General features: G+C 39.6%; 1 protein-coding gene across 1 annotated transcript; it reads right to left on the reverse strand.

Moving 5' to 3' along the window:
• Window positions 1-13,717: 13,717 nt before the first annotated feature.
• RWDD2A (RWD domain containing 2A) lies at window positions 13,718-23,678 on the reverse strand. The gene is made up of 3 exons (XM_036766051.1): window positions 23,487-23,678; window positions 22,983-23,195; window positions 13,718-16,760 (listed from the first exon to the last, which is right to left on the reverse strand). Exons 2-3 carry the CDS (start codon window positions 23,181-23,183, stop codon window positions 16,089-16,091), a joined length of 873 nt encoding a protein of 290 aa, XP_036621946.1. The 5' UTR covers window positions 23,184-23,195; window positions 23,487-23,678; the 3' UTR covers window positions 13,718-16,088.
• Between the last annotated feature and the right edge of the window lie 290 nt (window positions 23,679-23,968).

Here is a 23,968-nt window from a genome sequence, read left to right on the forward strand (position 1 = left end):
GAGGACACTGCACTATCAAGTGGGAATCTAAAACTAAATTCCAGGTCTTCTTTTCCAAAAGGGCAGTGGCAACCACATCCCTGAGGCAGGATAGTGCTCCAGCAGCCACTGTATCAAGTTGAGCAGCATAATAATAAGGTACTGAATGCTGCATGGGTCCAAGTGTTTGAGTTAAAACACCAAAGGCCACCCATGTATAAAAAGTGAGGACTTGCTGTAATCTGAGAGTCCCAGTGCAGGTGCCCATAACAGGGCTCTCTTAAGGTCAGCAAGGGCTGAGATGTTGATGGTTAAGCTGCAAAGGCTCTGGAATGTAGTCTGTAGTCAGAGAAACAAGGGGCTTGATAATCTCACCAAATGAAGGAATCCAAAGCCTGCAGTTTCCAGCTGGTCCAAGGATGACCTGCATCTGATGGGTGCAGAGAGTGGCTGGAAAGTCCAAATGCATTTGCGAGAGACAGAAAGAGCCCCAGCCACCAAAATAAACCCCAACTATTCAATCTGTGGAAGGCACCACTTGAACTGAGTCACTTTATGGACTCTTTCCTGAAGCTCCCAGTAATAGATGACAACCAACCTCCTGACAAACCACAACATCTGGAGCAGCTAGGATTATACCATCCACGTACTAGAAATAGGTTTTCTATCCAGGCCTAGCTAAGGTTTCCTTTTTTTGTATTTTTTTAACCTTATATTTTACTATTTAATATTTTTAGTTTTCAGCATTGATTTCCATAAGATTCTGAGTTACAGATTTTCCCCCATTTGTATCCTCCCAACTTCAAGATGACATATATTCTGGTTGCCCCATTCCCCTGTCAGCCCTCCCTTCTGTTGCCCCACTCCCCCCATCCCCTTTTCCCTTACTTTCTTGCAGGGCAAGATAGATTTCTATTCCCCATAGTCTGTGTATCTTATTTCCCAATGACATGCAAAAACAGCTTTTTTTTTAACATCTGCTTTTAAAACTTTGAGTTCCAAATTCTCTCCCCTTTTCCCTCCCCACACATCCTCCCTAAGAAGGCAAGCAATTCAACATAGGCCACATGTGTATCATTATGCAAAAACCCTTCCACAATACTCATGTTGTGAAAGACTAACTATGTTTTTCTCCTTCCTATCCTGTCCCCCTGTATTCAATTTTCTCTCTTGGCCCTGTCCCTTTTCGAAAGTGTTTGCTTTTGACTACCTCTTCCCCCATCTGCCCTCCCTTCTATTGTCCTCCCTTTTTTATCCCCTTCCTCCTTCTTTCCTGTGGGGGTAAGATACCCAATTGAGTGTGTATGTTATTCCCTCCTCAAGTCAAATCTGATGAGAACAAGGTTCACTCATTCCCCCTCACCTGCCCCATCTTCCCTTCCAACAGAACTGCTTTTACTTGTCACTTTTATGTGAGATAATCTACCCCATCCTATCTCTCCCTTTCTCCCTCTCTTAATATATTCCTCTCTCATCCCTTAATTTAATTTTTTTTAGATATTATCCTTTCATATTCAGCTCACCCTGTGCCCTCTGTCTATACATACATACACACATACACAAACACACACACACACACACACACACACACACATATATATGTATATATGTATATTTCCCTTCAGCTACCCTAATACTGAGGTCTCATGAATTACTCACATCATCTTTCCATGTAGGAATGTAAACAAAACAATTCAACTTTAGTAAGTCCCCTTGTGATTTCTCTTTCTTGTTTACCTTTTCACACTTCTCTTGATTCCTGTGTTTGAAAGTCAAATTTTCTATTCAGCTCTGGTCTTTTCACTGAGAAAGCTTGAAAATCCTCTATTTTATTGAAAATCCATGTTTTGCCTTGGAGCACGATACTCAGTTTTGCTGGGTAGGTGATTCTTGGTTTTAATCCTAGCTCCATTGACCTCCAGAATATCATATTCCAAGCCCTTCGATCCCTTAATGTAGAAGCTGCTAGATGTTGTGTTATCCTGATTGTGTTTCCACAATACTCAAATTGTTTCTTTCTGGCTGCTTGCAGTATTTTCTCCTTGATCTGGGAGCTCTGGAATTTGGCAACAATATTCCTAGGAGATTTCTTTTGGGGATCTATTTGAGGAGGCGATCGGTGGATTCTTTCAATTTCTATTTTGCCCTGTGGCTCTAGAATATCAGGGCAGTTCTCTGTTAGGGGCGCTCTGGACCTGGGCCTCCTGAAAGGGTAGTGAGACGCCAGGGAGTCTGGACCTGCTGACGCAGCAGTGCCTGTGTGGCTTCTGTTACGTCAGTACCGGGGAGGCTCCAACTGGAAGGGCTCCACCTTCGGGGAGGAACTGGGGAGGAGCTAACCCGAAACTCCCAATATAAGGAGCACCCCAGAGAGGGTCAGTGGGACTTTTGTGTAAGATTTCTGGTACGCCATTGCAATAAAACTGCTTGTCGCATTCCGGTAGCTGCCTGGTGATTCTCCTCTCGCGTCCCCCAGGAGGAGCCGGAGACGTCCGAAGACCCGTGGGCAGGGTGAGTGTGAGGCGGTAGTCGGGGAGCACGGGGTGCTATTGTGGGGCACACCCGTCCGGCCGCCGACAGTTCTCCTTGATAATTTCTTGAAAGATGATATCTAGGCTCTTTTTTTGATCATGGCTTTCAGGTAGTCCAATAATTTTTAAATTCTCTCTCCTGGATCTATTCTCCAGGTCAGTGGTTTTTCCAATGAGATATTTCACATTGTCTTCCACTTTTTCATTCCTTTGTTTCTGTTTTATAATATCTTGATTTCTCATCAAGTCACTAGCTTCCACTTGCTCCAATATCATTTTAGCCAAATGAAGAAATACTTAGTCTATTTTTTAAGGTGTTGTTTTCTTCAGTATTTTTTTTTGCATCTCCTTTAGCAAGTCATTGACTTGTTTTTCATGATTTTCTCACATCATTCTCATTTCTCTTCCCAATTTTTCCTCTACTTCTCTTACTTGCTTTTGCAAATCCTTTTTGAGCTCTTCCATGGCCTGAGACCAGTTCATGTTTTTCTTGGAGGCTTTTGATGTAGGCTCTTTGACTTTGTTGACTTCTTCTGGCTATATGTTTTGGTCTTCTTTGTCACCAAAGAACGATTCCAAAGTCTGAGCCTGAATCTGTGTCTGTTTTCACTGCCTGGCCATGTTCCCAGCCAACTACTTGACCCTTGAGTTTTTGTGGGAGTATGACTGCTTGTAGAGTAGAGAGTACTTTGTTCCAAGCTTGAGGGGGTGTGCTGTTGTTTTCAGACCTATTTAATTCCTCCCACCAGGTGGGCCTGGGGCCAGAAGCAACTGCAACTGTAGTTCTGTAGCTTCACCACCTCTGCTACCCCTGGGGCGGTGGCCAAACCTCAAACTCCTTTCACTCTGTCCAGGAAGCTTTTCCCACTAACCTTCTCTGTTGTCTTTGGTGTTTGTGAATTGAGAAGTCTGGTAACTGCCACAGCTTAATGATTCAGGGCCCTATGGCCTGTTCTCCCTGGCTCCCGGTATGGTTGGTCTTGGCACAGTCCACCCTTGGCTCTGCTCTGTTCCACTCCCAGCGCCGTGTGATAGACCCTTCCCAGCAACCATCCCGGCTGTCCTGGGCTGGAGCCCTGCTTCCCTCAGCTATTTCATGGGTTCTGCAGCTCTAGAATTTGTTCAGAGCCATTTTTATAGGTGTTTGGAGGGACCTGGGGGAGAACTTAAGCAAGTCCCTGCTTACCAGCCACCATTTTGGCTCTGCTCCCTAGCTAAAGTTTCTTGATGGGGAAATTTGCAGGGCACAATAATACCTTGGTCTCTCAGTTAATAATGGGTAAAATGTCCTCAACTGTTTCCTTAGATAAAGAGTACTGGAAGAAAGATGGTGGAGGTCCCCTCCCTTAATTTTTATAGTAATAGAGATGGCAGATTTTAGTAGTCCCACAAGGCCCATAAAGCATCAGAGATGTTAGATGAGATGCTAAAAGTATCCCCAACTACCTCCTGGTCATTTTCAATGAGAATGGGGAATAAGGAGAGGGAATCTTTGGGCAGCTGCAGGGACAGAGAACCATCAGAAGGACAGGAAATAGTACTAGTTTACAATGCTCAAAGGCATATTTTGAGGTCATAATAATTTATCAGCTGAACTTTTTGCTGTCTTAGACTAAATTTCACATAATCTAATAGGATGTTTCTTTTTCATTCCTGGCTGAACCAGTAGCTTCCCCTTGTCCCAAGATGTGAGGAGACTATCCAAGGGAGTTTCTTTCTTCCTTTTTTTTTTTGGATGCATTGTATGCTTTATTAAAAAAAAGCAAGCAGTACGAAATGGAGATTCACAGTTTCACATACTTTCTGTACCCTGTACGTATGGAAATGCTTTTTTTTCTTTTGTTGTATTTGCTTTTGGTTCAGAACTTTAAAAAGCATTTAAGTATAAAAAACAAATAAGATAGAGGGATTGTATCCTATGAGAACTATGTTGGTATTTAAAATGCAGTCAAATTCATATATTCATGGCATCCCCAGCCCAGAGCATGAAATCAGATTGTGTGTGTGCAACACTGGTCATTATGAGAACTGGCAGACAGATTCTCCTGAAATGAACCAAATTCTAGCTTTTGTCAGTCTTTCTGTTGCTTGAATTTATCCAGCACATCCTAATATGATCCTTGAGTTCACATTTTCTGCTTTCATGAGGGAGACTTCCTCGAGCTTTCTTGGTCACTTTTCCTTCCTTCCCTTGGGTCTCCTGAAGTTCCCCCAACATGATAGGTAGGCTAAATGGACCTGGAATCAGAAGGACCTAAGTTCAAATTCAGCCACAGACACCACTAAGCTATATGTATGTATATATAAATATATGCACTTAATTTTATCCTTCTTCAGAGGGGAAGGGAGGAAGGGAGAACAAAGAACAAAGTAACACGTACACAGCAGAGAACAAAAGAAAACTTAAAAGGAAGCAAAAAAAACATGGACAGCTCTGAATGCAATATTTATTATACAGGCTTTCTTAAAATGGAAATCTGTTGCTGTATTTTGAATCCTCTCTTACGTTCTGCTGTGCACATGGCAATGCTTTTTTCTTCTTTTCTTATTTTGTATCTAAGTTTCAGTATTTGAGTTTATAATTTGTTTCTTTTTCTTTTCTTATTGTGTATTTAAGTTTAAAATTTTAAAAAAAATAGAAAACACGAACAGTACATTACATTAAGATGAACAAAGTTGTAATTTCCCCAACTTCACCAACCATGCAGTGGCCTTACCTTAGCTCAGAAGACTTGGGACTAAAGGGAGAGTCAGGTCACCAGAGCTGTCCTCTATGTAGACTCCCTCAGGGAAAAATTTCCCTGGAGTGCTCAATAGTTCTCCCTAAGAGAACACCCCCCAAACCAGCCTTTCTCCCCTTGTCCCTTCATGGTTGCCTATTCTTATGATTGAAATTAAGGTAAACTGAGGCAAAAAGCTCTGTTTATAATAAATTTATTGGCAAAGCCAGTAATTGCCAGCAAAAAGGGTCTTTCAGCTCCTTAGCAAGCCAAAACACTTTGACTGAGGGCTGACAGGTTATTTTTATAGACAAAAGGAGGAGCTTCAAAAAATAGAAGGCATCATCATAAATGGGGAAAACAATATAATTGGGTAGACTCAGGAATATGGGACTAGATAAAACCCCTCTTTCCATATTGTTGCCAAGAAATTGCTACAACTAGCATTTCCAGTATAATAATGAATAATAGTGGTGATAATAGGCATCCTTGCTTCATTGTGATTGTATTGGGAAAGCATCTAGCTTATTATCGTTATATATAATGCTTGCTGATGGTTTTAGCTAAAAATTACTTATCATTTTAAGGTAAACTCAATTTATTCCTATGCTCTCTAGTGTTTTAATAGGAATTGGCATTGTATTTTGCCAAAGGCTTTTTCTGCCTCAATTGAGATAATTATATGATTTCTGTTGGCTTTGTTATTGATATGATCAATTATGCTGATAGTTTTCCTAATATTGAACCTGCACTGTATTACTGGTACAAGTCCAACTTGGTCATAACGTATGATCCCTGTGATATATTGCTGTAATCTCTTTGCTAGCATTTTATTTAAAATTTTTGTATCAATATTTATTAGGGAAATTGGTCTATAATATTCTTTCTTTGTTTTGGTTCTTCCTGGTTTAAGTATCAGCCTATTTGTGTTATAAAAGGAATTTGGTAAAATTCCTTTTTTTGCCTATTTTTCCAAGTAGTTTATGTAATACTGACATTAATTGTTCTTTAAATGTTTGGTTTGTGAATCCATCTGGCCCTGGGGATTTTTTTCTGAGGAAGTTCATTGATGGCTTGCTCAATTTACTCTTCTAAGATTGGTTTAAGTATTTTATTTACTCTTCTGTTAATCTGGGCAATTTATATTTTTGTGTTTCATTCTGATTGTCAAATTTATTGGCATAGAATTAGGCAAAATAGCTCCTAATAATTTTTTAATTTCCTCTTCATTACATTTTTTTATATTGGAAACTTGGTTTTCTTCTTCTCTTTTTAAAATCAAATTAACCAATGGTTTATCTATTTTATTGTTTCCCCCCCCATAAAATCAGCTTCTAGTTTTATTTATTAGTTCAATAGTTTTCTTACTTTCAATTTTGTTACTCTCTCCTTTAATTTTCAGAATTTCCAATTTATTGTTTAATTGGGGATTTTTAATTTGTACTTTTTCTAGTTTTTTTTAGTTGCATGCCCAATTCATTGATCTACTCTTTCTCTATTTTATTGATGTAAGCAATTAGAGACATAAAATTTCTCCTAAGTACTGCTTTGGCTGTATCCCATAGATTTTGGTATATTATCTTGTTGTTATTCTCTTTAATGAAATTATCTATTGTTTCTATGATTTGTTCTTTGACTCACTTATTTTTAAGATTGGATTATTTCATTTCCAACTAATTTTTAATCTACATTTCCAGTGCCTCTTATTGAAAGTGATTTTATTGCATCATAATCTGAAAAGGGTGCATTTAATATTTCTCCTTTTTTGCATTTAATTGTGAGGTTTTTATGCCCCACTACATGATCAGTTTTTGTGTAGGTGCCATTCCCATTCAGTTTTCTCCAGAAATCTATCATATCTTACTTTTCAGGTATTCTATTCACCTCCTTAACTACTTTCTTGTTTATTTTTTGGTTAGATTTAGCTGGTTCTGAGAATGGAAAGTTGAAGTCCCACACTACTAGTATAGTTTTATTGTCTATTTCCTCCTGTGACTCATTCAACTTTTTCAAAAATTTAGATGCTTTACTATATGGTACTTTTATGTTTAGTATTGTTATGACTTCATTGTCTATGGTACCTTTCAGCAAAATACAGTTTCCTTCCTTATCTCTTTTTGCTTTTGCTTTGTGTGAGATCATGATTTCTATCCCTACTTTCTTTGCTTCCATTGAAGCATAAGAGATTCTGCTCCAGCCCATTACTTTTACCATGTGTGTATCTCTCTCCTTCAAATGTGTTTCTAGTAAACAATGTATTGTAGGATTCTTGTTTTTAAATCATTATGCTATCTGCTTCCATTTTATGGGTGATTTCATCCCATTAACTTTTATAGTTATGATTACTTACTGTATATTTCCCTCCATACAATTTTTGCTTGTTTATCTCCCTCTCTCTCTTATCCCCCAACCCTGTCCTTCCTCACAAGTGTTTTACTTCTGGTCACCACCTCCATTCTACCCTCCCTTTTTTTCAGTCCCCTCCTTCTCTTATCTATCCTATTTTACTTCCCTATAGGGTAAAACAGATTTCTGTATCCAACTGAGCGTATATGTTATTCCCTCTTTGAGCCAATTCTGATGAGAGGAAGAATCAAGTTTTGCCTGCCATCGCACCTCCCTCTACCCCATCTTCTCCTCCACTAGCTCTTTCACACCTTTTTCACGCTATTCCATCTCTCCTCTCCCTCGTCTCCCACTGCAATCTTCTTACTCAACCTTTTATTTTGTATTTTTGGGTATCATCCCATCCAATTCACCTTATATTTGCATCCTCATCTATATATACTCCTTTTAATTGCCCTTATAGTAATAAAGTTCTTAAGAGTGACAAATATTATCTTCTTATATCAATATAAACAGTTTAATCTCATTGAATCTTGTGTTTTCTTTTTTTGTTTCTTTTTTTTAACGTTTTTTCATGTTTCCATTGAGTTTTGTATTTGAAGATCAAATTTTTCATTCATCTCTGGTCTTTTAATTAGGAATGCTTGAAAATTCTCTATTTCACTAAATAGCCATTTTTCCCCTGAAGGAATTATATTCAGTTTTGCTGAGTAGGTGATTCTTGGTTGTAATCCTAGCTCCTTTGACCTCCGTAATGTCATATTCCAAGCCCTCTGGTTCTTTAATGTGGACGCTGCTAAGTCTTGTGTAATCCTGATTGTAACTCCACAATATTTAAGTTGTTTCTTTCTGGCTGCTTGCAATATTTTCTCTTTGATCTGGGAACTCTGGAATTTGGCTATAATATCCCTGGGAGTTTTCATTTTGGGATTTTTTTCAGATGGTGATTGGTGGATTCTTTTAATTTCTATTTTGCCTTGGGGCCACATGTGGCCTTCTAGGTCCTTGGGCATGGCCTTTTGACTGAGTCCAAGTTTTACAGAACAAATCCTTTTATTAAGGGGATTTGTTCTGTGAAGTTTGGATTCAGTCAAAGGGCTGCACTTGAGGACCTAGAGGGCCACATGTGGCCTCAAGGCCATAGGTTCTCCACTCCTCTTCTAGGATATCAGGGCAATTTTCCTTTATAATTTCTTAAAAGATGTCATCTAGGCTTTTTTTTTTATCATGGCTTTCAGGTAGTCCACTAATTCTTAAATTATCTCTCCTCTCCTACATCTATTTTCTAGATCAGTTGTTTTTCCAATGAGAAATTTCACATTTTCTTCCATTTTTTGTTATTTTGATTTTGTGTTATTTTATCTTGATGTCTTGTGGAGTCATTAGCTTCCAACTGCCCAATTCTAATTTTTAAGGTATTATTTTCTTTAGTGATCTTTTGTATCTTCTTTGTATTTGGCCAATTCTACTTTTTAAGGAGTTGTTTTCTTGAGTGGATTTTTGTATATCTTTTTTCTTTTCAGTGTTTATTTTACTAAGCTGTTGACTCTTTTTTTCATGATTCTCTGATATGACTCTCATTTCTTTTCCCAATTTTTATTCTACCTCTCTAATTTGCTTTTTAAAAATCTTTTAAAGCTCTACTAGGAGTTCTTTTTGGACCTAAGACTAAATTACATTTTTCTTCTAGGCTTCACATGTAGCCATTTTGACACTGTTGTTCTCTTCTAAGCTTGTGCCTTGATCTTCCTTGTCACCACAGTAACTTTCTATAGTCAAGTTCTTTGGTTTTTTGTTCATTTTTTTTCTCCCTATTTTGTGACTTGGCACTGTTATGTGAGATTTGGGCTCTGTTCCTGCTCTGTCTCAAGGTGACTTTCACTGGGCCTCAGGGCCTTGCTGCTGGCTTGCACTGGATGGGAGACCTCCTAGGAGCCCCTAGAGCCTGCAGTTAGGCAGGAGCAGAGAGCTGCCTGCAGGCAAGAGCTGGGAGCAGTTGGACCACTGAGGAAGAGCGATGAGACTTGGAAGTCAACCTTTAGTTAAGATGAAAGAGGACTTTACTTGGACACTCTGTATTGGTTGAGGAGATTGTAACTTACTGTGACCTAGAGGTTGATGGTGTTTGTATTTTCTGATACTCCTTAAGGTTGATATGTTGTGCTAGGGAAGACGCTGGCCCGGGACCCCCTGCTTGTGTAAACAAGTATTTTGGGGATGCAATGATATATTGTGAGTATTCTGAGGAACGCTGTAAGATATATTGAATGATACGTTTTGTTTAAGACTATGTGGCCACCTTAGTGAAAAGTTGTTATGTTGCTCTGACTGTTATGCTTTAGTTTACTGAATAATGTTTAGTTCTGAATAAATAGAGAGTTCATCATACTGTGCGATTAGACCCTTCAAATTATTCGCAGCAGCAGTCCTTAGGTGTGCTGCCATAATTGGCATTATACCACCCCAGTGAGACAGACCTTTCTACTGAGCTGGTAAGCTGCCTCCCTGCTCCTAAATCAGTTCTGGGGTGGTTTCCAAGTTGCTTGTAGGGGAATTTAGAAGAGCTCCAAGGAGTTCCTGCCTTACTCCACCATCTTGGCACTGGAAGTCCCCAACTTCTGAACTTAATTTAAAAACAAAGGAATATGACTTTAGGTAGTTATACAGACTTATACAGATATAGGTGATACAGAATAGAATCAATTACAAAATGGAATCAGAATCAATTTGCTTTTCTCAGCAGATAGGTGGTAAATTGGATAGACCACTGAACTTGGAAGTCTTGAGTTCAAATTTAGCCTTTAATGCTGTGTAGCCATGGGCAAGTCACTTTCTATTTGCCTGAGTTTCCTCATTTATAAAATAGAGATAACAACAGTACCTATTGCCCAGGGTAGCTGTGAAGACCAAATGAGATATTTACAAAGTGCTATATAAATATTAGCTGTTATTATTAATGCTTCTTGCACAAAGTTCTAATGTTAATGACATGAATTAGGTACCTATATGTGTTTGAGGTTGAAATGATTATGGTGACTATGCAACACGTCAAATCATAATACTTTATGTTGTATATCTACAGATATTCTAATGTAACCCATGCTGGGACTGCAAATTATTTACTGGAGCATAAACTCATGAGCTGTATCGACTAGTGGATGAATGGGGGAAAATTCACTTCAAATCATTAAACATCCAAATGGCCCAGAACCTATTTCACATCTCATGCAACCACCCACCAGGATACCAGGTTCTATCTAGCTTGGGGATTTTGCCAACATGGCACTTCAGTCTCCTCCTCCCCACAAGGAGCAGGAATCCACCTTGGGACTAAGCTGTCCTCACCAGCGGGGGCAAATGACAAATGATTAAACATTTGTTGTTTACTTTGTGCCAGGTGCTGTGGAGTGTACATTTTCACACTGACAATCTTACAACCTTGTTACTACCAAGATCAAATGGTGTTCCTTGGCTCTCCTGGATTAGGAAGCTCTTGAAAGTGAGAACCTTCACCTTTACATTTGTATGCCTGTTGCCTGCTGTCAAAAAGCCTAGCACATAACTGTTCAATCAATGCTTGTTTATTGATTTTGATGCTAATTTGGGAAAAATCTTATCTGTGGGTTAGGCTTTGAGGCCCCATCCTCTATACAAGTCCTGTGGGGTTGGATATGAATTTTTTTCGCGGGGGGAGTCCCCATCAGAGGTAAAATAGGGGTTATAATTTTCTAAGCCTGAATCAGACATCTATTTGGGATAATAGACTTCATATCAACACCAAACACTGGACATCAAAAGAACACACGATTTTAGGATGGGGTACTCTGGCTAGAGCTCTTAGCTAGGTATGGTGGCCATAACCTCAGCATGGACTAAAATAATAGCCTACCCCTTATCAAGGAGAGGCTTTTTAGTCACCACACCTTATTAAGATCACAGAATCATAGAGCCAGAGATGCAAGGGATCCCAAAGGCCATCTGGTCTGACGTTCTACCCTAATTTTATGGATAAGAAAACTGAAGCCCAGGGAGGTTAAGTGACTTGTCTAGTAGCCTGGTGTCAAACAGGTATAAACCTGAACACACAGGATTGAGTGCAGGACCTCTCATTCTAAGTTAGCTTCCCCCCACTTTACCCTACCCCACTTTAGATGGGAAGAACCAGCAGATATCCCCAAAGAATGAAAGCCCAGAAGAGGGTACCAAGGAGAAGCTCAGAGATCATGACAGCAGTAGAGATAGCCAACAGAGACATTGTACCTAACACAGATGACACATCTAGTGGAAAGCAGCAGTAAACAGAGACCTCACCAGAAGACATCAGGACTTCCACTTGGTACAGAAAATATGTTTCCCTATCCATCCATGGATCCTAGCCACAGGGGTTTCTGGCATGGGCCTCTTTATACATGTTCCCTGAGCACTCATCCTGTAAGTGTACGACCTAGATGTTTAGTTCTTGCTCACATGTATTTTCCGCATGTGTTCCCTTTGCTGGTGGGACACAACTTGCGGGAAAGGATGGTACATATCTGTAAGATATAATTCAAAGTCTGTAAAAGTCTGAGGCCAATCACATAATAAATGTGGGAAACTGAAATAAAGCAAAAAGAACAAAAGTAACACCTCCAAGTTATTCCACCTAAAAGGGCTTCCCCTTTTCATTAACTTCCATGGTAAATCAAAAGAATCTTGAGGTTGAGAAAAACTGATGGGCATGGAAAGGGAGGAGCAAGACACAATGCTGAATGGATGCAGTTTGGCAATCTTAGTGCAGTGAGACCAGGGAGTTAATTTCCAGCAGAAAGTATAAGCTTTCTGTATAGAGGCCCATGCCAGAAACCCCTGTGGCTAGGATCCATGGGCAGATAGGGAAACATATCCTCAAGCTTAAACTTCCTGCTGGAAATTAACTCCACACACCTGATTGGATTCCACACTAAGAGACCAATGGGGAATAGGTCTCGAAAGAGGAGCATGATGGTAACACTATTATTGTAGCATCAGAGGTGTTTGTTTTTCCCTCCATGAATAAGTCTTGGTCAAACATGTTCCCGGCAAGTATAATTCTCCACAAGTCTTCTCTAGCTGTGTTTACTTTTCTCACAAATGGTGTATTGGTGGGAGAGTATGCCCAAGTTTTAAGTAAAGAAATGTCTTATTACTACATTTCTTACTATGGCAATTTCATATAAATGCCTTTTTTTGGAAAATAATCACATTTTCTAACAAAAAAGTAAATACGTTGGTAGGGGTACTTAACCAATGGTCCAGTAGATCTAGACCCAGAGAGGAACCTTGAACCTGAAGTAGTTATCTGGAGGGGAGGGGGGTGGAGAACACCACCATTTGAGGTTCGGGGCCTTCCACAGGCACCACATGTACATAGTGGGATAGCTTTCCTGTTACTTCACTTACTATGCTATTTGATTAGATGTCTTTTCTGTCACTCTATGTCCTCTGGCTGGCTGGTACAAGTAAACACATTGGTGGAAGCTCATCAATTATGGTCTTGAGTCAGTGCTGACCCACCTTAGTGCCTTGCACTGAGGGTAGTTTCTCTTGGGCCCTTTTGTGAAAGAGTATTTCCCAAATATTATATGACAAGGGCAAAGATGCTCTTCTAGGGTAGGAAAATATGCCCAAAAGAATTAGTAGAACTACCTGGAGATGCTTAACCTGAAAAAAGACTTTGAGAAGCTTATAGCTGCTTTCAGTTATGAGAAGGGCAATGTATAAGGGGACTAATCTTGTTCTCCTTGGCCCCAGAGGACAGAACTAGGAGCAATAATAGCTGGAAACTGGAAAGAAACAGATTTAAGTTTAACAAAAGCAGAAAACTTCCTAACAACTAATGCCATCCCAAAGTGAAACAGACTGCTTTGGGAGGTAGGGAGCTGCGTCTCACTGGAGGTCTTCATGTGAAGGCTGGAGGACCACTTAGGGGAGATGTTATAATGGATGTTCTTGTTCAGAAATATGCTAGACTGGATGGCCTGAAGGCCTTTCCAACTCTGAAATTTTGCTACAAGGAGAACACACTTTATTTTTCGTGCTTGTGATTTCAAAAATTAGAATTTAGCTCACTTTCAGACTGAGATGTAGGAAATCTAGTAAAGACACAGAAATAAACAAAAGGAGTAGATTTTGAGTCAATGCAACATTTATTACGTAGCTACTACTAAATACACTTGTACTGGGGATACAAAGATAAAAAATGGCAGTCCCTGTTACCAGGGATGTCACATTTTTGAGGGAGCAGAGGGAAGGGCGAAGCAAGATATAACACATACACTAATACATTTACAAAAGGGAAGGGGAGGAAGGAGAGATCCAGACAAATTGTACGAGGAAAATTGAGAAGACAAAATACTTTTTCTTTACTAATAATAATCCTTATCTCAAGTAGGTAAATGGCAAATATTATCCCATTCAAAAGACAAGAAAACAAGTACATTTACGTTTAACATTTGAGAGTAATAAGTACACTTCTGATATTTTAAGAACACTATATGAAAAAATTCACTTATTACACCAACATATTTTCACTTACAGAAAAAAAGCTGAAAAATGATTCTCTGAAAGATTAATAAAAAGTGAACAGCTTTTTGTATAAAGACATGTCGACACTTTAACACAAGCATTCCCTCTCCCCCTCCCCCACTTCCTAAATGGTCAGAAGACTTTAGGATTTAGAGTTAGATGAGCTAGATCAACTAACTCAGAAGTTCTTTAACCAAGGATCTGTGAACTTGTTTTCAAAAAATATTTTGATAACTATTTCAATATAATTGATCTCCTTTATAGTTCCATATATTATATTTTATTCATTAAAAAATTTATTCTGAGAAGGCTTTACCGGAATGGTCCATGACACAAAGAAGGTTAAGAACCTCTAGTATAGACTGACATAAATTTATAGATGAGGAAACCGAATTTAGGGAAGTTAAAGGACTTGTTTAAGGTAACGTAATATTAAGGAGCAAACCCAGGATTCAAAACCAGGTCTTCTGACTCAAAATTCAGTGTTTTTTTCCTTACACCGTTCTGGTATAAGGCTGGGCTAAGCCATCCACAATATTTAACACAGATTTACTGCTGCACAAATGATACATCTTTGTGATGAAGTTGGCCAAAGATACAATTTCAGCTTATGGCCATGTTAACAAGGTAGGAAGCTTACTGTCCTGCTTAAGAATTTGACTCACAACAATGGGCTGCTCATTAGCACCATGTTCTAAACTAAGAAGATAATCAGTCCAGGGAACTAATAAAATTCTGCCAGAATCTGCCCGTATCCCACACTTGCTGTTATTTTTAAAGACTTCTGCTCCTTTCACTTGTTTGCCATCACAATCTTAACTTACTTTAGCTAGGACATTAGTTCAGCCTTCCTGATCACTGTTATGAGACAATGACCCTTTCTTCTTCATAATCCCCAAATGCTTTGTTTTGCACTTCTCAGGTGTACTTCAAATATATTTACTGTTTATCTGCTTGTCTTTATCCCTTTCTAGTCTGTGACTAATTTTGCATCTCCCTTGATGGAGAACTTCACAGTCACAGGATTCCAGTAAGAGTACCTGATGTTACCTGTGTGCTGAAGCAGCCTTCAGACTAAGCCTTCTGTAGGTTCCTGCCAGCTGTGGGTTGCCCCTTGGTCCACCCCCTGGAGAGATGAGATGGGGTGGTCTCGCTCTCGCTTTCAGGTATTTTACAGGATCTAGAATGAACCAGAAGGCTCCTGAAACAGTTTAAGAACCCCAGATCTACTTTACCTGCCTCAAAGTTCCCTACCTGGCAGTTGGTCAGAGCGCAGTAGATTCCCTGTGATGGTTGTGGTTTCTTAGAGATGTTAACAATCCCAAACTGAATATTTACAATGGTCTTAGTGACCTAGAGTCTCCATGGGTGCCTGATGGCGTTCACACTAATCAACAAACATATATTACTACATATCTACATTGTGTCTAGCATGGACTGTGTTTGGTGCTACATCAGATACAAAGAGAACAGAAAACTAGGCTACAGAGGGTGCCTAATGACCCAGAACTCAGGAAGCAAAGCAACCTAGCACTAGCATTGCATGAAGTGGCAGAAAGTCACTAATCCTTTAAATGATGGGTACCATTTCTAAGAGGCAGCACTATCTAGTGGTTAGAGGGCTGGCCTTGAAGTCTGCAAGACCAGTGTTCACTTCTGCCTCTCCAACCTTCTAGCTCTTTGATCATGGGCAAGTTCCATAACCTCTCACATTAAATGCTGGATGAGCTGTTGACTTGTATCAGTGGAGGGACTTTCCACATTAAGAGTTTCCTAATAAAAATAACAGGTCTGCACCGCATACCTCTTTTTCTACCCAAAAAAAAAAAAAGGATGAAAAAGCCAAAAAAAACTTGCTTCTATACTGCAGCAGCTAACACACAAAATGAATTCCATTTAAGCTCAAGTTTTTATTCTTAGTGGAAAGAATAACTTGAGAAACTGCAAATGCTGCTCTGTGAACAAATTTCTAGTGGTCTGAACTTTTGCTTTCAATGCCAAACAACATCTGGAAAATATGTTCACTCTGATGCTGTTTGAGGAATTCCAGGAACTTGCCCAGATCCATGTGGTAATCATGCCTGAAATTACCATGGCTCTCAAACTGCAATTCCTCAAAGGTCTTAAAGAGGCGCAGCTCATCCCCATTAGTTTCTGTCTGCACACTTTCTGCATGCTTGCAGGAAATATGCTTCCAGTTGGGATACCTGATTGTGTGCCAGAATTCCTCACATGGCGATTTTTCGCCCTCCACACAAATTATACCTGGCTTCCCTGTCAGAAAAAATCCAGTCAGATTTAGTCGTTTTGCACATTCCCAAATCCTCTTTCGCAGTTCTGGACGACATATCTGGTGGCTGTAGATCCACATTCGTTGGAATGTGATCTTCACCGGCTTCACCTTCACAACAGGTTCGGTAAAGAGCTTGCTCCTTCGGAAATAGGGTCCACTATTGTCCCGCAGCCACTGAACCGCTGCACATACGCACAGCTCACCAGCGTCGAAGGTTGTGATGTAAGCAGTGAGATCTTGATTGAGCTGCAGCTGCTGTTTTCTGTCCAGGGAATAGGACCGCCCAAAGAGCTGCAGTTTGGCATTTGGGTAGTTGTGAGGAAAGGCAACCTGCAATTCAACATCCCCCTAAAAGTTGAAATCAAAAACACAACTCATGAATAATGGCTATTCCTTTTTCATAAAAGCTCTAAAATAGGCAAAGTACTTTGCAAACCTTAAAGTGCTATCTCAATGTTAACTATCATTACTGTCATGATAGGTACATTTAATGACAGTATAACATACTGGATAGCAGGGTAGCTGTGAAGTCTCAAAGACTTGGATTCAACCCTATCTCTGGCACATATAAAGCACCAGGTAAAAGGTACTTTGTTAAGGTACTGGAGATAGAAAGATCGAAAACAAGATAGTCTCTGTCCTCAAGCAGTTGAGATTCAAATGTCAAAGCCACCCTTCAGAAGACACATAAAACTCCATCAAAAGTTTATGCTCATAAAAATATTTCTTCTTTTTAGTAACCATGCTTCATCATGGTGTAGAGATAATCCTATGTTCATGAAAGCTACTGTCAATGCAGTGTAGAGTAGTCCTACTCAGCTAAAAAGTCTTTGACTGTGGTCCAGGTAAAGAAGTACAGAGTACCTATTATCCAAGGGCCAGCCTTGAAAAAGTTCAGCACCAAGATGGCTAGAGGGTAAATGGATTTTTTTTTATTCTAGCAACTTTCAAAGCCCACCAATAAGGAAGATCTGTACTATCTACCTCAAAAAATGTTGTTGTGAGGAAAGTACCCTGCCAACCTTAGAATGTTATCTAAATACATGTAAATTATTATTACAACAGAGGTGCTTCAATGTTCATTAGAAGAGGAACCACCCCCATGAATGGACTTAAAACTCTTGAACATATAAAAGCAGGATAGAGATGGAGGGCACCTTATTATCTCACTGAGAACAAAGTCTAGGACTACATACTCTTTAGAACATGCAAAATATTGCATCTTTAAGCTTTATTTTAATTAGAATAATTTGAATACTTAGATTTTCTAAGTCTTGTTTGTTATACTCCCTTTCATTATTGCTTTTTAAAAGATATTTACATCTACGTTCTCTGTGTTTGCAAACTTTTCTTAGTTTCCTACTCCTACACTTCAATGTGTGTTCTGGGGGAAGTTATAAGGTAGAAGTGAATTCTGCAGTGTTGGAAGAGGCTGAACTGCTTTGAGATCCAGCCCTGAAGGAAATCACAATCAGAGGGGAGGGAGTCAGGAAGTCAGTAATAAGGAAAACAAGGGGGGGGGGAACTGAAGGTATCAAAGAGTTCAGAAAGGAGAAAACTCAAAAACCTTAAACATTAAAAAAAATCAATAGAGAAAACATCAACATACGGAGAAATATGGCTTCCAGAGTGAACAGAAAGGGAAGATGGATAATGAAGACAGTGAGAGAATTCCCTTTTGGAAAGAGGCACCAAAAAATGAAATTTAAGAACTAAGGAACAGCAGAGGGCGAAGCCAAGATAACAGAGCAAAGGCAGAGACCTCATAGTTCCAGGGCGGAGAAGAACCCTTGTACTCTGTTGCAAGGGAGCAGGGACCCTGGTTGTAGTTCCAAGGCAGAGAGGAATACTAGTATTTGCAGCTACAGCATAGCAGGGGACTTGGTCATAAATCCAGAGCCAAGAGGAGTCTAGCACTTGCAGTTAAGGCAGGGGCTGTTCTTGGCTAAGGACCAGAGGGCAGACCAGGAAGAGAGTGACCATGCCTGTTCCTGGATCCCACCACCCTGGAAGCACAGAAAATGTGAAGACCCCCAGAACTACCTCTAAAAATAGCACCACGAAAAAGCCTGAAGCTTGGGATGGTGCCTCTCCAAAGACAATAAATAAACAGGATAAAAAATGAGCAAAGAACAACAAAAAAGAACTTGAACGTAAAAAGCTACTATGGTGGAAGGGAAGACCAAGACACAAATTCAAAAGAAGACAATAACATGAAAAAAGCTACAAAAAAAGTCTTAAAGAAAAATGCTAATTTGACAGAAGCTCAACAAGAATTCTTGAAAGAGTTTAAAAAAAGAGGTAAGAGTGGAAGAGGAAAAAGTGGGGAAAAAATAAAAATGAAGCAAGAAAATTATGAAAAGAGAATTAAAAGCTTGGTGAAAGAAGAACAAAAATTCATGGAAGAAGAAAAACTACTCAAGTAGAATTAGCCAAATGGAAAAAGAGGTACAAAAAATCAATGAAGAAAATAATTTCTTAAAAATTAAAATTGGGCAAGTGGAAGCTAATGACTCCATGAGACATCAAAAAACAATAAAACAAAATAAAGAGAATGAAAAAATAGAAGAATATATAAAATATCTTATTGGAAAACTGACCTAGAAAATAGATTGAGGAGAGATAATTTAAGAATTACTTGAGACATGATAAAAAAAGAATCTAGACATCATATTTCAAGAAATTATAAAAGAAAATTGCCCTGATATCTAGAACCACAGGGTAAAATAGAAATGGAAAGAATCTACTAACCACCCCCTGAAAGAAATCCCAAAATGAAAACTCCCAGGAATATTATGACCAAATTTCTGAGCTCCCAGGTCAAAGAGGAAGTATTGCAGGTTGCTTGAAGGAAATTGTCCAAATATTATGGAGCCACAATCGGGATCACACAAGATTTAGCAGCTTAAAGGAGCAGAAGGCTTGGAATAGGATATTCCAGAAGGCAAAGGAGCTAAGATTATACCCAGAAAAACAGAGTATAATCCTTCATGGGAAAAAATGGATATTTAATGAAACAGAGAACTTTCAAGCATTCCTGATGAAAAGACCACAGCTGAATAGAAAATGTGACATTCAAACACAAAACTCAAGAAAAACATAAAAAGGCAAAGATGAAAAAGAAATCATAAGGGACTCAATAAGGTTAGACTATTTACATTCCTATATGGGAAGATAATACATATTACTCCCAATAACTTTATCATTATTAGGGCAGTTAGAAGGGTCTACATAGAGAGGGGGCACAGGTATTAGTCAATTATTCTGGGATGATCTCAAAAAGAAACGGATGGGTGAGAAAGAGGGATACACTAGGAGAAGGGAGAGGAATAACGAGGAAAATTATAACATATAGAAGAGCATGCAAGGGAGAATTTTTACAGTGGAGGGGTAAAGGGGGTGGGAGTGGGCAATACTTGAATCTCACTGTCATCTGAACTGGTGCAAAAAGGGTAGAATACATATACACACTCAGCTGGGTACAGAAATTTATCTTACCCATCAGGGAAGTAGGAGGGGAAAGGGCTAAGTGAAATGGGGAAGGGAATATTACAAGGGAAGGGATTAAGGGAAGCAGTGTTCAGAAGCAAAACAGACTTTTGAGGAGAGAAGGGTAAAAAAGGAAGAGAGAAGGATAAACAGAAGGAAATAGGATGGAGAGAAATACACAGTTAGCAATCATAACTGTGAATGTGAATGGGATGAACTCACCCACAAAACGGAAGCAGATAGCAGAATGGATTAGAAACCAGAATCCAACAATATGTTCTATATAAGAGACACACTTGAAACAGAGAGACACACACAGAGTTAAAATAAGGGGCTGGAGAAGGATCTATTATGTTTCAGCTGAAATAAAATAAGACAGTGGTAGCAATCACGATCTCAGACAGAACAAATGCAAAAAAAAAAGACCTAATTAAAAAATATAAGCCAGGAAACTACATTTTGCTAAAAGGCATTATAGACAATTAAGTAGTATCAAAAAATTTTGGAACAGGTTTCTCAGATTAAGGCCTTGTTTCTAAAATATATGGGGAACTTAGTCAAATCTATAAAAATAAGAGCCATTCCCCAACTGATAAATGGTCAAAGGATATGAACAGTCAGGTTTCAGAAGAAATCAAAGCTATCAGTAGTCACATGAAAAAATGCTCTATATCACTATTGATCACAGAAATGCAAATTAAAACAAGTCTGATACATATCACCTCATACCAATCAGATTGGCTCACCTGTCAGATAAGGAAATGACAAATGCTAGAGGCTATGTGGAAAAATAGGTACACCAACGCACTGTTGGTAACATTGAGAACTGGTCCAACTGTTCTGGAGAACAGTTTGAAACTATGCCCAAAGGTGTATCAAATTGTGCACCATAGGGCAATTAGGGTTAAGTGACTTGCCCAAAGTCACACAGCTAGTAAGTGTGTCGTGTCTGAGGCTGGATTTGAACTCAGGTCCTCCTGATTCCAGGGCTGGTGCTCTACTCACCGTGCCACTTACCTGCCCCGCATTATACCTTTTGACCCAGCCATACCACTACAATACTAAGTCTGTATCCCCCAGAGATCAAAAGAAAAGAAAAAGGGCCTATGTGTATGAAAATATTTACAGCAACCCTTTTTGTGGTGGCAAAGAATTGGAAATTGTAGGGATGGCCATCAATTGGGGAATGGCTGAACAAGCTGTGGTACATGATTGTGATGGAATACTACTGTGCTACAAGAAATGATGAGGGAGGTGGTTTCAGAAAAACCTGGGAAGACCTATGCAAAGTGAATTTGGAGACTATGGTATACTGAAATGGCACTATTGTAATCATGCTCAGCTGTGAAAGATTTAGCTACTCTTATCAATTTTAATGATCCAAGACAATTACAAAGGGCTCGTGGTAAAAAATGCTATTTCTCTCCGGAGAGAGAAATGTGAACTTTGTGTGTAAATTGAAGTATAATTTTCTTACTTTCTTCATTTTTCTTGTTTTTTTTGCAACATGGCTAATGTGGAAATATGTTTTGCATGATTTCACATGTATAACTGATATCACATTTCTTGATTTCTCAATGGCTGAAGGAGAGTCAGGAGAGAAGGAGAGAATGTAGAACTAAAAAAAATTTTAAAGAATATTAAAAATAAATATATAATAAAAATTTTAAAACAAGGGGGAAAAAACCCTAAGGAACAGGATTAGCTGAAAGGGAGGGAGGAAGGGAGAATCAGAGGTGAGGGGAAGACAGCCAGTAAGAACAGAAACCCCTTAAAAAAAAAGATTCAATTAAAAGAAATGGATATAATAATTTATTTACAACAGAAGAGGGAAACTTGAAACTGAATATCTTGTGCAGACAATATTAATGCATCTATGATAAGAAGGGAAGTAGTCAAATGGGAAAAAAAATCTTTATATCAAATTTCTTTAACAAGGGTTTGGTATCCAAGATATAATTTTAAAAATATATAATATACACACATATAAATATATACACACATATATAATATACACATACACATATATGATTAATAGGTATTTTCCAATAGACAAATTGTCCAAGGTTACGAATAGACCTCAAAAGAAAAATTGTATTCACAACCACATAAAAAAATGCTCCAGATCACTAATAACAAGAGAAAAATAAATCAAACAAACCTGAGGTTTTATTGCACTTCCTGTAAATTGGCAAAAATGACAAAAATTTATGGAGGGGTTGTGGAAAGATAGACACACTAATACATGGCTGATGGAGCTCTGAAATGGTAGAATCATTTTGGAAAACAATTTGGAATTATGCAAATAAAGTGACTAAAATGTCACTTTGAACCTAAGATTCCATTCTTGAGCTTTTACCCCAAGGAAACCAATGATATGAAAAAAGTCCCCCATTACTTCCAAATATTTATAGGAGCACTTTTTGTGATAAGAATTGAAAAGAAAGATGCCTATCAATAGGGGAATGGCTAAATAATGGTACATGAATGTAATTCATCACATTACTGTACTGTGAGACACGATTTGTGTGATGAATACAAAGAGGCATGGAAAGATCTGTATGAATTGATGCAGAGTGAAGTAAGAAGAGCCAAGAAAACAATATACATACTAACTATGAGGTAAAGTTGATGTACCCGTACAGAAATATGAGATGCCCCTAACCTATGTGGGCTTTTTCAATGTATAGGTCAGTTATGCTGATTTTTTTTTCCTCTCGAAAAATTGCTGTAGGTGCAGGGGAAGGGATACCGTGGGATGCTATGGTCATGTAAGAAACAGGAAACATCAATAAAAATCTACTTTTAATAAAAAGAGGTGTGTCTCTAGCCTTGGAAATCCTTTTCAAAAATACACATTTAAAAAAATCATTGTACTACCTGTGTTTCACTGAAGCACGAGCTAAAATCTTAGCTTGTGTAATGTCATTAGACATAACATAGACTTTTAAAAACCAAAAAAGGCAAAATTTGGGTTAGTGAGAATCATGAGAAGCATCGGCAGTAATACGTTACTATTGGTTGCAGGTAATGAATTATCAAGAAATCAACAGAGAACACTCGGCAATCCGGAGGACTTACCGGATAGTCCGTATAGACCATAACTACAAACCCAATCCTGGGGGGCAGGGGCCCACTCGGATTTTTCAGGTAGGACTTGACTCGTCTCAGGGCATTCGGATCCTCGAGACGCACTTCTCCTTTGTTCGGAAACATGGAATACAACATCTCTATCTCCAGCAGCTGGAGCTCCAGACATTCGGTGACCGAAGGCGCCGTCATGTTCAAAAGAGCCTGCGAGGGGGGCAAAACCGACAAAAAACAGCGCGGCCAACGTTTTATTCTGCAATTGCCGGGCACCCACTATAGGGGCACCTAGCCCCGGAGGAGGCTGCCCGGGTGGGTCTGCGCCAGATCGCGGGGCTACCAGTCACCCGAGGCTACCCCGCGGTTACCCCACCGGGCATTACCCGCTTCTTACAGATGCCCAGCCTGCCCTTCCCCCCTCCCTCTTACTATCGCTCCTGCCCCAGCCCCCAGTTTCTACCCTGGGCGTCGCGCCACCTCTCACCGCGCGCCTCTTACCGCCCTACAGACTACACCGAGTGCGGGCTATCCGAGCCACGGGTCTGTCTACGCCACCGCAAATGATCCACCGCCGCCGCCTCTGCCACCGCAGCTGCCTCTGCCACCTCTGCCACCGCAGCCGCCTCTGCCTCTGCAGACACCACCGCCTCTGCAGACACCACCGCCTCTGCAGACGCCGCAGCCCCCCTTGCAGACGCAGCCCCCCTTGCTGTCGCCCACCCGCTCCGCCCCCAGCTTCACTCTGGTGGGGGGTTGGGGGCGTGGCCACACAGCGCAGATCTCACATAGCACTACAGCTTTTTCTCCCATATAGAAACAAAAGGCAGACTGGGTCCCCCAACTGCTAAAGGTAGGGGCTACACGGGTCTCGCCCCCACTCTATCAGTTATGAGTTGGGTAGCATTATACCAAACCAAGTACTCAAGAAACGTTTACTAAAGCAATGCACCCCACTAGACGTGGGGGTGGGTGTAGTTGCA

Source organism: Trichosurus vulpecula, chromosome 7, assembly GCF_011100635.1.
Source record: "Trichosurus vulpecula isolate mTriVul1 chromosome 7, mTriVul1.pri, whole genome shotgun sequence".
NCBI classification, from domain to species: domain Eukaryota; kingdom Metazoa; phylum Chordata; class Mammalia; order Diprotodontia; family Phalangeridae; genus Trichosurus; species Trichosurus vulpecula.